This window comes from Phyllostomus hastatus, unplaced genomic scaffold, assembly GCF_019186645.2.
Source record: "Phyllostomus hastatus isolate PE091 unplaced genomic scaffold, TTU_PhHast_1.1 phas_scaffold_317, whole genome shotgun sequence".
Classification (NCBI taxonomy): domain Eukaryota; kingdom Metazoa; phylum Chordata; class Mammalia; order Chiroptera; family Phyllostomidae; genus Phyllostomus; species Phyllostomus hastatus.
In genome coordinates, this window is record NW_025334023.1 from 22,463,016 (window position 1) to 22,477,816 (window position 14,801).

General features: G+C 35.5%; 1 protein-coding gene across 1 annotated transcript in view; it reads right to left on the reverse strand.

Moving 5' to 3' along the window:
- The window catches only part of CNTN5 (contactin 5), an 893,122-nt gene that overhangs the window by 61,960 nt on the left and 816,361 nt on the right, over window positions 1-14,801 (reverse strand). The window contains exons 16-17 of the mRNA XM_045818134.1: window positions 14,310-14,468; window positions 5,017-5,166 (exon numbers count right to left, since the gene is read on the reverse strand). Coding sequence (XP_045674090.1) covers window positions 5,017-5,166; window positions 14,310-14,468 — 309 coding nt within the window. The remainder of the gene's footprint in view (window positions 1-5,016; window positions 5,167-14,309; window positions 14,469-14,801) is intronic.

Consider the following 14,801-nt stretch of genomic DNA (forward strand, 5'->3'; position numbering starts at 1 on the left):
GTCAGTGTAGCAGATGGATGTGCTGTGGCAGCTCCCTCCCCGCATCAGTAGTCAGTAGAAGAGAAGTGGGAATGTCATTTCCCCTCAAGCTAAGTGAGAAGAGGATCAAAACAACCACTGTGGAGAGTACAGATGCTTACTCCTCACATACTAGCTGATGCTTTGGAATTTTGCACGATGGCCCAGCCCCACACAATGTCACTAGAGCAGAGAGCAAATTAATATTTGAGAACACTGTATTTCTAGAACTGGCAGCACAGGAATGTGAAATAACTACTGTGACCCAAGTTGACATTATGGGAGGTGGGCTTGAATAGGCTGGTTGGGATCACACCCAATAGGGCTGTCTGCTAGGGGACAGGAGAGTCTCCAAAGTACACGATGTATCCAAAAGAAAGAAGCATTACGTGGACAAATGCCATCACATGGAACACTCAACAACATGTGAGAATTGCAAATTCTACCGCCTAAGTGGTTTTTCCTCATCCTTTTGTCTCGGTTGGAAAGTTGCAGAGCAGCAGTTGGAAGGTGGGGGAAGGAATTGGAAAGAAAAAAAAAAGACAGGTAAATACATTTGGGTCAAACCTGTGCTGGGATGGAGGGATAAAAACATGGCATTGGAAGTTAAAGTTTTTATTTAAATAAAAAAAATTTAAAACCTGAGAATGAGACTTCTCTAGTACCTAAACATGCCTTGGATACAGGTGAGGCTGAAGCCAGAAATCAGACGGAACATGTTGGAAAGCCATGGTAAGAGAAAAAGAAGACTGTTTTATGTTTAAACTCCACAGAGTTCAGTCTGTTAGTACACCAGTTACATAATGTTATAGTGTGGAAAGTGCAAAGGCTAGAAAAAATTTTCATCTGTCTTCTTGATACTCATATTGATCTGGCTGAACATTAATCTCTTAAATATAGAAAAAATATCTTTCCTTTTGTGGACAGAAATATGTGTGTGGCATTTTCCATTTCACTGTCAAAGAAGAAAATGTAAGACAGAACACAGGATACTAAGCAACTTGAAAACTATTTGAGTGTGGAACAAACTTTTTTAAAGCATGATGTTTCATTTGACACACTTTTTGTCTGCTCGTTTTGTCTTGTCTGTGCTTTCAGAACCAAAGAAAATGTCTACTTGTTGGGACAATATCACAATCCACTTACAGAATGAGACCCTAGAAAGGCTAGACATGGGGATTTAGAGGAGAGGCCTGCTCTGAACTGTGCACCAGACTCTGAAAGGTTCTCTTGACTCCCAGGCCATTCAGGTGGTTTGAGTCGCAGGGCCTGATGCACCCATTCTGCAGCAGAGACTTCTTGCTGGGAGAGTGTTTTGGAGGAGCTAGCTGCAAGCCAAGACACAGGACAGCTCTAACTGTATTGACAAACATATGTTTAACCTGAAAATGTTTCTTCAATATGATAAAAGCAACTTATGCATAATTTCTATGGTTTAAATTTTTACTTAATAAAGTAATAACTCAATAAAAACCAATGATAATAACAAGTGGCTGATATGAAGCATTTACCATGTGCCAGACACTATGCTAAGCTCATTACATGCATTATCTTATTTAATACAATGACCCAAAGAGGTAGGTAGTGCTAATATCCCCATTTTATAATAGAAAATTGAGCCTTGGAGCAATGTATGTATCTTACCCATGTTTTTTTGCTACTAAGTGGCGGAGAAGAACATGAATCTAGATCTGCCTAACTCCAAAACTCAAACTAGTAATTATAGGTACATAAAATTCATCATGATTTAAAACAATAATTGCAAATATTGAGATCTATACCAAGAGTTTTGATAATAATAAAAATTTTATACTATAGAGGAGACCAAACCTTTGTAAATTGTAGGTCACATTGTTATAATTCTTTTTTCTCCTTTTCATTTATCTTTCAATTATTATGTTATAAATATATAACTTACAGAATATTAAAGTTTAATTAAATGAGAGAATTGCTGTTTCTATATTCATTTATATATATATATATATATATTTTCACTTCTACTATAGCATGTATTTCAAATTCATATCCTAAAATGTGTTTTTCTCTTGAGTGTCATCTTTTTAAACAACAGAGAAAGCATTTCCATTATGAAACTGAAATTTATATACTGTTTTGATGATGTAACACATTTCTAAAATAAAACATAGGGATATTTATCATCTATTTAAAACTTGTAATAAAATTGAACTATAAATAAATAAGTATAAATATGCATTAAAATAAAAATATATTTATATTACTTTTTGACATTTTAATAATAGAAAGTCAGACTAAATCAATATATTTTATATTTATTGGCTACCATCAGTGTTTTGATGACTGGAAAATTCAAAATACATCTTAGAGGAAATTGCAAAGAAAAGTGAATTTTTTATGTGTGGGAAAGGAGCAATTCTAAGGCAAAAATGCCTTACTAAAGCTGCTTTGGGATTTAGAATATTCTAGTAAATAAGATAATTTTAAAGGGACATAAAACTTCCAACTATATATCCCAAATGTGAGACTTTTCTCTTCCAAGCAGCTCTGTTGATTTTCAAAGTTTATGTGGTCCATTAGAACAGGATCATCTTTTAAAATACAGGACATGCACTTAATAGAGGCAGAGTGTGTCACTGGAGAGAACATCTCAGGATATTGGTGTCCCTTTTAATCTGTGCTGCTTGACAAAACAGGCACAAAACTCAATACTTGGTTCAACACCATTAGTACCTCTCACCCTGCGTGGTTCCAAATCACAGGAAACATAAAGTAGGCAGCACATGCCTTCTCAACTCACTTTCAAAGGAGAGCATTTCATGCATTTTTCATGCTATTTCTCTTCTCTCCCATAAGATTTTAATGGACTAAAGAATGCCGTATACAAAACTCGATAAAATGGAGAGACAGGAGCTGTGTGATTAAGGTAGATGCAGAAACAGATGAGGGAGAAAACTTAAAATGCACCATCTGAATACATTTGAGCTAGAAAAGTAAAAGTGTTTTTTACTAAAATGCTTTTTAATAGCATGAGGAGACTTAAACTATAAAAAATCTCAAAGGAGTCTTATCCCAAACAGATTACTTATTTTTGAAATGAATATTTATGGAGAGCCTCTGAATTAAGCAGTAATCTTTGCCTTTGCTTAAACACAATTAACAATATGCAAAATAAGTCAGAGCTTTTTAGAAATTACATAAGTACTAATATTGACAGTTATTTCACTATCTGCACAGTGGGTTCATAAAATTAAGACCGACTAATCTGTTATGCTCTCAATTGAACACCTGTACACAGTGAAAGCATGGCTGACTTTCTGAATGCAAGAAAATCCAAACAGGCAGTTAAAGTTCATTTAAAACTCACACTATTGGAAAAGTAGCAGGGAAACAACTTGTAATAGGAAAACCACAAAAGCAAAATAGTTGGATTTTCTGTGAATGAACCTTTTCCAACATATTTAGGCTACTTCATCTCTTATTTTCTTGTTTGCTTAATTTTTACATGGAAAGAATTTGAGTATCTTTTGTACAGTTATTCACACTTAATGCAATAAGTTGAACATTTGGGATTCTTTTCTTTTTTATTTCTTTTTAAAAAAGAACCAATGTGTTTTAGAGAAACATTTTTTAAAGGCAAAACTGAATGTGCTTCAGAGAGTCAACTCTTTTGGTCATTTATTTTTATTATTATAAGCTTTGTTTAATTGGTAATAAGTCACATGTTACATTTTTGGTTCAATTCTGTAACTATAATATAAAATGGACAGAGCTAACTCTTAGTTTTCTATGTACATGTGTCTCTGACCCTGATACTTGTGTGCTTATGGACATATAGAGGGAAAAAGGGAATATTCCCTTTTAATCTTTCCACAAAGATATATGGGGCACTGGTGCCTGACACTGCCTAGGTGCCAGAGCTTGGACAGTGAGCAAATAAGACAAAAGTCCTCATTCTCAGTGAACTTACATCCTAATTATTATTGAGATATATGTTATTATTGAGTTTAAAGTCATTAAATTTTGTTTTTTCTCCCTCTGTCTATCTGCAATTTACCCTTCCATTTCTTCATTGCTTTCAGATTGTTCTCATCATTATTAATATTTGTGTTTGCCCAAGCTAGTGCCTTACTAGATATTTTTATATCCAAATTTACAAGGGCATAAAAGATTAATCTCAATAAAACTTTGTCCAAGGTAATTAAAGATCTACTAAAAAATGTTTTTATTCTGCTTCACCCAGGTGGTAAGCAAATCATCTTAAATTAAAAAAAATAAAACTTAATTCCTCTTTCATGTCATTAGAAATATTTTATTAGAGATATATCATTCTAAAAGACTAGAAGAATACAGGGGAATTTCAGGGAAAAGGGGAAGGGTTTATAGGAACAAGTGTAAAGGTCACATGGACAAAAACTAGGGGTGGGTGGAAATGGGAGGTGGGGAGGGTTGGGCAGTTGGGCTGGGATGGGAGTAAAAGATAGAAAATTGTACTTGAACAACAATAAAATAAAATAAAATAAAATAGACCAGAAGAATGCTGTGTTTTCTGAGTCAGGAAGCAGATGTATATTTATATTATACACAGATATCAAGAAGGCATTGAGTTGAGACCATGTCTTTCCAAAACCTGCTTTATACCAGGTCAGCTGGTGAAGGGCAACAGAAAGAGTTTTAAGGAAGTACACTGTAATTAAAGGTAACTGTTATCACTGGAGAAAAAGAGGGTGAGTCAATCTATTCTGAATTTTATAGATTTGCTCTATTAATGAGTATACAGTAAGAAGAGAAATTCATTTTCATGGTCACTTGAAGATGAGTGGTTGCAAGGGTTGGGAGGAAATTGAAGCATTTGTAGAAATAAGGAGAATGAAAACAAATAAAACAAGAATTCTAACTAAAATGGTTTTATGATGTCTAGGTAAATGAGTTAGGAAAAAATTATACTAAGCAAACAATCATGGTAAATTCAACTTGCTATCAAAGTGATTAGAGACATCCAAATAGAGTTCCGACCCTTACCTGCTTCATTTGTGCGGATCATTCGAGATGGGGTGCTTGGATCTCCAGTCCCAATGGGATTGGTGGCAACCACTCTAAATTCATATTCCACCCAGGGGTTCAAGTCCACAGCCATGGCTGACTCCATGTCACCTGTTATGATTTCTGGGACTATGGAGAGACAGGAGATTTCACATCATTAGGAAGACTGGAAATTGGTTACAAATGGCAATCAAGGATACCATAGGCACTAACAGGATAAGCAGGCTGATACATACTTCCTTATTATATGTGGCCATGGTGTCACCTCTGGCCTCATTAGTAAAATCAAAATGAAGCTTCAGGAATTAAGCATGTGTACATGTCAAAGTTTGTTGTAGTTAATTAGAATTCTTTCATCTCATCTTTACATATGAATTGCCATAGCATGACTTGCCATTATCTACACTAAAAATTATTTTGTCCACCCCTTCTCTTTATGTCAGTCTCATCAAGCAACTCCAGACTTCTAGCTCATCTCTCATCTCTTTTATTCTAATCCCAACAGAATTCTGCTCATTTTATTTTATGTCCCAGTTCCCATCCACCTTCACCCTTTGAAACCCTTTTGGTGAAAACTTTGGGATTCATAATCCATCATTAGCAAAATTCCCTGTATACTCATTTTTTTCTGAACATTCTTCTAACTGTTAACTCTCATAGAAACCTAAATACCTTTTGAGGAAACTTAATGGTTCTCAAGGGTTAAGTTACTGTAGAAGAGAGTAACCAGTCCATCTCAGCTGTGTCACCTCTGGCCCCCCCCACACACACATAATCCAAACAAAGTCTTTAATGCATGTTTTCCCCACAGAATACGAGTATGCAGGTATTTTTCCCACCAAACCAAACCAAAACAAACAAAATTCTCTCAAAATTTCCTATCCTTTCATCCTTCACCCAGTTTCTATGTTTCTTTTAGAGCAAAACATCTTTAGGGACGTTTGTGCTATTGCTTGCTGTCTCCATTTTCCTTCCATGCTCTCTCAAGCCCACCACAATTGGGCACTTACCTCCTGCATTCCACCCTTACCACTCCTGTCAAGATCACCAATGGTCTCTGTCACTAAAACCCTGTGCTCAGGTCTGAAGTCCTCATTTTCCTTGACCTAACATCATCCTTTGACACAATTCGTAATTCTCTTCTGTTTGAAATACTATTCAAAACTTAACATATGTTTTGTTACTCCCTATCTTTTTCTGTCTGCATGGCTGATTTCTTTTCATCTTTCAGATGCATGCCCATTCTGTTAGAGCTTTCCCATTTTCTTCCTCCAGATGATCTAATCTCATGGTTTTAAATACCCTCTGTATGCTGATGTCTCCAATATTTCATGTCTCCAGCAATATGTCTCCAGCAATGAACCTCTTCCCTAAACTCCAGAATGATATGTCCAATGGCTTATTAGATATTTCTCTTTGCATAAAGTTCTCAACCTTAAGCTCTCCTACCTACTTTTGTAGTATTTCTTAATTAGTGTGTGACAATTGCATTCTTATGGGTGCTGTAGCCAAAATCTTGGGGTCATCCTCAATTCTTTCATCTTTTCCTTGTCTCCCTCCAGCTATAAGCAAATAACATTTCTTTCCTTTGAAATATGTTGAATTCTCCACTTCCTGTTCCAGCAAATTCATATGTTCCAATTCATATTTTGAATTCTCCACTTCCAGCAAAAGTTCTTAATTATATTAATTCCTCTTCCATTATCTCTTGAATCCATTTTCGTAGACTTTAGTCCTTACCATTTTACTAGAACTGCTACTTTCAAAGTCACCAGTGACCTCCATGTTGCTAAAATCAATGATCAATTCTCAGCCCTCATCACACTTGACATGTCATCAGTATTTGGCAGTTGATTACTTTCTCTTCCTTGATAGACTTTATTCCTTTGTCTTGTAGTACCTCTCATGAACTCAGTTTTCTTTTTAAATAAAGAATTGGATTCTCTCTGTATTCTTTGGCTGGTTGCTCTTCTCCACAGCTTCTTACTGTTGGAACTCTCCTGCTTTCAACTTTTATATTCTTCTTTATTTTATACTTATATCCTTGGAGATGACATGCAATCTCTTAGTTTTAAATGCAGCTTATCTGCCAATAATTTCCCAATTTATATCTATATTCTAAATTTCTTAAACTCCAAGCTCATGTATACAGGGTGAGGCAAAAGTCAGTTTACAGTTGTAAGTACATGAAACACAGACTTTATTTTTGTATTATTATTTATTTATTATTGTGTTATTTCTATATGAACAACCATAAACCTACTTGGGCGTGGCCCTGTACAATTACCTATTTGATAACCTCGGAGGTTCCATTTCTAAATATAGTCATTCTGGGGTGTTAAAGCTTCAACATTGAACTTTGGGAAGAAGCAGACCCCATACAATCCATAACAGGCAGGTTGCAATTTATTTATTTATTTTAATAACTTTTATAATTTACATAGTTGACATACAATATTATATTAGTTTCATGTGTACAACATAGTAATTAGATATTTATATGACTTATAACTTATAAAGTGAACCCTGATAAATCTAGTACCCATCTAAAACCATACATAGTTATTATAATATTATTGATGACATATCCTATGCTGTACTTCACATCCTTGTGACTGTTTTTATACTGGCAATTTATACATTTTAACCCCTTCCCTTTTTTCACCCATCTCCCTAACTCCCATAGTGTCTGGCAACCATCACAATGTCCTCTGCATTTATGAGTTTATATGTTTTGTTTATTCATTTATTTTGTTTTTTATATTCCACATATAGATGGAATCATATGATATCTGTCTTTCTCTATCCAACTTACCTCACTTAGCATAATACCTTCTATGTTTATCCACGTGGCTGCAAATGGCAAGAGTTCATTCTCTTTCATGGCTGAATAATACTCAATTATATATACAGTTAAACCTCAGCTTGCAAGTGTGTGATTATTGAACAATTTGGTCTTGACCTAGTAGTTCATGAAAAAATGTTTCTATTGTCCAACAAAACTTCAGTTTGTGATGCTGTACCTGTATGTTCAGTCACATGTCTCTCAGGAGACAAAAGAGATTTGCTTTTTGAATGAATCACTTCTCCAACAATTTTCTGGAATGAATTAAGTTCGAGAACTGAGGTTCTACTGTGTGTACCACATCTTATTTACTTGTCTATGGATGGACACTTAGGTTGCTTCCATATCTTGCCTATTATAAACAATGTTGCAATGAATGTATGAGTGCATATGTCTTTTTGAATTAGTTTTTTGGATTTCTTCAGATAAATATCCAGAAATGGAAATATTGGGTTAAAGGGTAGTTCTATTTTTAATTTTTTTGAGGAAAACACATACCATACTGTTGATTTGCACAGTAGCTACACCATTTTGCAATCCCACCAAGAGTGTATGAGGATTCCTTTTTCTCCTTAGGCAGGTTGAAATTTAAAACAAAGGGGTCAGGATAAGCCTCATTGAGAAGGTACATTTGAATAAAATTTTTAAGGAAGTATAGATGTAGCTATGCTAGTATCCAGGGTGAAGCATCTCAGGTGGACAGAGCAAATACTGCAAAGTCATTAGAGCACAGGCGGTAAACACAGGGTCTGCAGACCTAATCCGGCCCTTCACCTTGTTTTATCTGGCCCAGCACCTTGTTTCAACCCAGCAGCAGTGCTGAGCTCTCACTTAGCTATTAGGGGTGGTTACATGTATACAGTTCTAAAATTACATTTGGCTCTTTAAAGGCAACCAAGAGGCTGATGTGGCCCCCAGAGAAAGTAAGTTTGACATTCCTGCAAAGAGTCAGTACATGACAGAAGCATGAGAAGATTAGTGACTCAGGAGCAGAGTGAGTTTTAGGGAGAATGGTTGAAGATGAGTTTGGAAAGAGAATGGCAGGGCAAAATCATACAGGACTGGATTTTCATCCTGAGAGAAATGGGAAGACATTGGAGGACTGATATTGTAAGTCTTTATCTTTTAATACATTAATTCAAGCTATGTGAAAAATAAGAAGTAATTAAAGTCAAATGAGGTCATAAGGCTGGGGCGCTGATCTGATAGGGTTTGTGTCCTTGTAAGCAGGGACAGCAGGGAGCTTGAATCCTTGCTCTCTGCCATGTGGAGACACAGTGGGAAGGCTTCTATCTGTAAGTCAAGAGGGAGGTTCTCACCAGGAATCAAATTGAATTGGCTGGCACCTAGATCTTGGAATTCCCAGCCTTCAGAACTATAGAAAAATAAATTTCTGTTGTTTAAGCCACTAAGTTTGTGGTATTTTATTGTCTCAGCCTGCACAGATTAATACATTGTCCCATCACAGTACTTTTGATTATCCTTACAATACAATGTTTATTTTTTCATTAATGAATTTCTAAAATACTATCTAGTATCCTTGTTTACTATGTTCTCTCTTTATTATTTGTCCTCATCCATGAGAATACACTCCTCACAAAGGTAGATATTTTTTGTTTTGTTTTGTTCACTCATATATTCTAAATGCCTAGAAGACTAACTGAAAGCTTCTCAATAAATTATTATTAAATGAATAAAAGGGGAGTTCAAATTGACAGGTATGATCAAAATTGGCACAGCTTCTGTTTTAATCTTGATGTAATTATTCAGGCTTTATGTTAAAAAAGAAAATGAAATCAAACATAAAAATATTCTTCCTCTAAAAGCTACATATATTTACAGTTTCTTAATCATATACATTTCAAGATTCCTTCCCTTATCCCACATCTTCTCCACTATCCTTAATTCTAACACCTGTTTAAAAAGAAAAATGAAAATAAGATTTAGAAATTTTAACTTAATTGCTACTTGTACAGAATATAAAATAAATGTAAAAAGTGGACTTGAAATTATTAGTATTTTTGATGCAATAACACAATACAAAATAAATTTGAAACAAACTTTTTAATAGCAATTAGGATTTTTATTTCAAATACAATATGGTGAATATTAAAGAAAATAGAGAATGTATATCAAAGTTATTATTTTTAAAGCCTTGCAGGTATTATTTCATAAAGATACTCTTCCTGGAGCAATGGGGATAAGTCAGTTTCAAAGACAGCATTCTGCTTCAGAGAGGACACACAGCAACTAAAGACTGGGAAATCTCATATTGATTAAGTGAGAAAAGCTTGTCAAAATGTGTTTCCTAGTAAAAGAATTGGATCAAATAGTTCAATTAAATTATTAAATGTAAACTAAATAATCCAGTCTAGTTGTCAAATTTAATTAACCAATCAGTGGAAAACATATCCACAGATAGAAGAAATATCCACTGATAGAAGAATAGTGATAGTGAATAAACATATTTGAAATAAGTAAAAAATAACAAATAAATTCTAATATTATAAAAGCTTTGGTATTCCTAAACACACACAGTAAAAAGCTAGGTCAGCTGATAACTGCTCAATAATACGATGAAGAAAGTTAGATTCCAAATCAAAAGCAATTTGACCAGAAGAGGGGTCTGCAAGTGAAATTATTTTTATGGTTGTTTTCATACTGTCTTAAAAATGAAAAAATTAGCCCCATTCACAGTCACATGATTTGTGTCTGATTTGGGGGTAGGCAGTGTTAAGTTAAATCCAGATGTGTTCAGCTAGAAGGTTCACATGCAACTCATTACTTCATTTGTCAAAAATGAAGAGTTCACAATTCTTTGATTTCACATTGGTGTATGAAGGAATCTTTTTAAAAAATATTTTTTGATTATGATATTACAGTTGTCCCATTTTTTCCTTCCCTTTCTTCCCCTCTTCCCTGTACCCCCCTCCCACCATCATTCCCCCACTTCAGATCGAGTCCATGGGTCATACATGTAAGTTCTTTGGCTTCTCCATTTCCTACTCTATTCTTAACCTCCCTCTGTCTATGTTGTACCTACCATTTATGCTTCTTATTCCCTGTACCTTTTCTCCCATTCTCCCTCTCCCCCTCCCTGCTGATAACCTTCCATGTGATCTCTATTTTTGTGAATCCTTTCTTGTTCTAGTTATTTGTTTAGTTCATTTTTTTAGGTTGGTTGTTGATAGTTGTGAGTTTGTTGTCATTTTACTGTTCATAGTTTTGATCTTCTTTTTCTTAGATAATAATGGCTTGGTGGTGATGAACTGCTTCACTTGGCCTTATCTGGGAAGCACTTTATCTGCCCTTCCATTCTAAATGATAGCTTTGCTGCATAGAATAATTATGGATGCAGGTCCTTGCCTATCATAACTTGGAATACTTCTTTCCAGTCCCTTCTTGCCTGAAAGGGTTCTTTTGAGAAACCAGCTGATAGTCTTATGGGCACTCCTTTGTAGGTAACTGTCTCCTTTACTCTTGCTGCTTTTAAGATTCCCTCCATATCTTTAATCTTGGGTAATGTAATTATGATGTGCCTTGGTGTCTGCTTCCTTGGGTCCAACTTCTTCGGGACTCTCTGAGCTTCCTGGATTTCCTGGAAGTCTATTTCCTTTGCCAGATTGGTGAAATTCTCCATTATATTTTCAAATAAGTTTTCAATTTCTTGCTCCTCCTCTTCTCCTTCTGGCACCCCTATGATTTAGATGTTGGAATGTTTAAAGATGACCTGGAGGTTCCTAAGCCTCTCCTCATTTATTTGAATTCTTGTTTCTTCATTCTTTTCTGTTTGGTTGAATGTTTATTTCTTCCTTCTGGTCCAAACTGTTGATTTGAGTCCCTGTTTCCTTCCTTTTAATGCAGGTTCCTTGTACACTTTCCTTTATTTCACTTTAAATACCCTTCACTTTCTCCTCTACTTTGTGACTATACTCAACCATTTTTGTGAGCATCCTGATTACCAGTGTTTTGAACTCTGCATGTGATAGGTTGGCTATCTCTTCATCACTTACTTATATTTTTTCTGGAGTTTTGATCTGTTCTTTTGATCTGATCTGTTGATTTGGGCCATATTTTTTTTTTGTCTCAGTGTGCCTAATACATACTAAGGGGTGGAGCCTTAGGTATTTGCCAAGGTAGGGCTACCCACATCACTACATTATGATGCTGTATGTTGGGGAGGGATCTGAGAGGAACAATGCTACTTGCTCAGCTCTTGCTGGCTTTTAGTCACTTCCCCCACTACTTACAAGCAAATTGGGCCCTTCTGATGCTGATTCTGAGGTGGATGGGTTTGTGTATACTCTAGAACCCTGTGGGTCTCTCCAGTGAACTCTCATGTGAGGCTGGGAGTTTCTCCTGCTGCCTCAACCCCCACAGATTTTTTCAGTCAGAGGTTTTGAGGTTTCATTTCCTTGCACTGGAACCCTGGGTTGCACAGTATCTCTCAATCCCTGGCTCTTCCTCACAGTTTATCCACTTGCAAAGCAAAGTGGGACTGCCTGCTCTGCCAGCCATTGCCTTGCCCACCCTGGTCCTTCAGCCACTGCCTTGCCTCAAGTCCTCTCCACCCTGGATGCCCATCTCCACTTCTCCTACCGGTATGGGTGAATGTTTCTTTTTTAACTCCTTAGTTGTGGGACTTCCACACAGTACTGTATGGAACTGTATCCAAATCGAACTATATCCTCACAGTTTGGTTTTCTGGCAGTTTTGGTTATTTTTTTATTTTAAATTTGTTGTTGTCTTCTATTGGTCATGCAAGGAGGCAAAATGTATCTACCTATGCCTCCATCTTGGCTGGAAGTTGGTGTATGAAGAAATCTTAAGTGCTTTTTAAATACTGGCTTATGAATTGCATTAACTTTATTAGAGAGTTCAAACTCCAGAGCCATAATTTTCTTCTAATAGATATTTATGCATTAGACCTGATCTTTACTGAAATTGTTTTAGATGAGAAAACACATATCGAAACAAAAGGTCCATCCCAGTGAAGCTGATGTGGCTCTGAAGGGATTTCATTCCCTGTCATGGGCATGAAAGAAGCTGTGGTCAGATTGTGTAGGGGCAAAAACCAGAAGGCATTTAAAACCTACTTTAGAGCATGCAAAAGTTGACCACTGTTTTTTGACAGCACATCTCTAGCAGTAGCTCCAAGAGATATTGAGTTTTGGAAAAACAAATGACTTCATTAGGTGAAGAGACATCTTGCTAAAGCCCTATTACTATAAAGGCAAACAAAATTGGTCACTTACAAAAAATATATTTATGAAAAATTTCTATTTTTTATAAACACATTGCAATCATAGATTTTTAAAATAAGTGTTGCTGAACTGAGTTTAAAAAAATCTCCCAACTTAAAAATTGTTTCCAGCAATTAAATTAGATTTGAAAGATAAAGATGCAACTTTATAGTAGGGACTTCTAAAGTAAGCAAATAACCCTAAAGTTAACATTTAGTTCAAATTCTTGAGCTTCCCCCAAAATACAATTTCATTTGACCCTAGCTTGTACCAAAAATTCAAAGTTTATATATGTATACATGAACCTATTATACTTAGATAGTAAAACAAAATGACAACTCCCTACTCAGTACAGACAACTGTAACTGAAGACTACATTGTATAGACATTGTATACTTGTCAAATACGAACTTATTAAATATATTTCTAATAACTATCAAGATAGTGTAATGTCACATAACCTTGAAGACAGCCACATTTGGAGAAGTAGGGGAAATTTAGTTATAAGATGAAATGGAAACCATCAGGGAAGAAATATTTTTTAATAGTGCAAATATAATCAAACATCTTAGAAGTATGCATTAAAATTCTGCATTGTTTTAAATGATGTGATTTTATGTTAGATTTTCTTTTTATGTGTGATGTGAAGTGTTAGCACAGGAAACTGGAGTCATGGAATAGTTTTCTGAGTATCTTGGGGGTGACAAATCTATACAATACAAGTTTATACAATTTTATAGAACTGTACACAAAAAATAGTTAACACAAATTGGTGAAATTTGAATATAGTCTATAGTTTAGTTAATAGCATTGTCCTAATGTCAGCTTTCTGGTTTGATAATTGTACCATTGTTGTATAAAATATTATCATTGGGGGAAGCTGAGGGCTGGGTCCACAGGAAATCTCTGTATTGTTTTTGCAGCTTCTATGTGAGTCTACAGTTATTTCAATAAGCAAACAAACAAATATAAATGATGTGGTTCCTCCCGGGGAATTGAGAATAGAGGAAAGCAAGGTAGCTTTATTAAAAGAAATAAATACTTGATAATATTCTAATAAATAACAAAGTTTCAAGAATCCAGAATGATCCTACTGAGATGCTTAGCACATATATTCATATATAAAATAGCTCACGATGGGAAGCTGTCCTGTTTACACTTGACGCTGCCTTAGAACCCCTTACCTGTTTTCACTGTTTGCCAGCCCAGAGAGAAGGGGCTGCGAGCCTGCAGGTTGTAGGAGGAGATGGGGCTGTGGTTGTCAGCTGCTGGACTCCAGGAGAGTGTGGCTGTGTTTTCTGTGATTTCCTCAACGATCACTATCCCCGGTGGGCCTGGGGGGCCTATGGATGAAAGAGAATGGATAAAGTGAAGTTCAAGGCATGGTGAGGAGTCATGAGAAATTGTGTTTCCCATGGGCATTCGATCAAACTCTGTCATTGTCTTAATTATACACATATTTAGTGATAAAAATTGGAAATAAAAAGTGATGGGATGCAAGCTGGTTTCTATGATTTCTGGGGTTAACATAATTATGGATTAGACTTTTTTTCTAGCACTGTGTTTGGAGGAAACTAACAATTAACATTGTATTTCAAATGAAAAGAAAAAAATAATTAGAAACCAAAACAAAAATGTCAATATCAACTCTGGAAATTGAAATCAATCACAGCCTG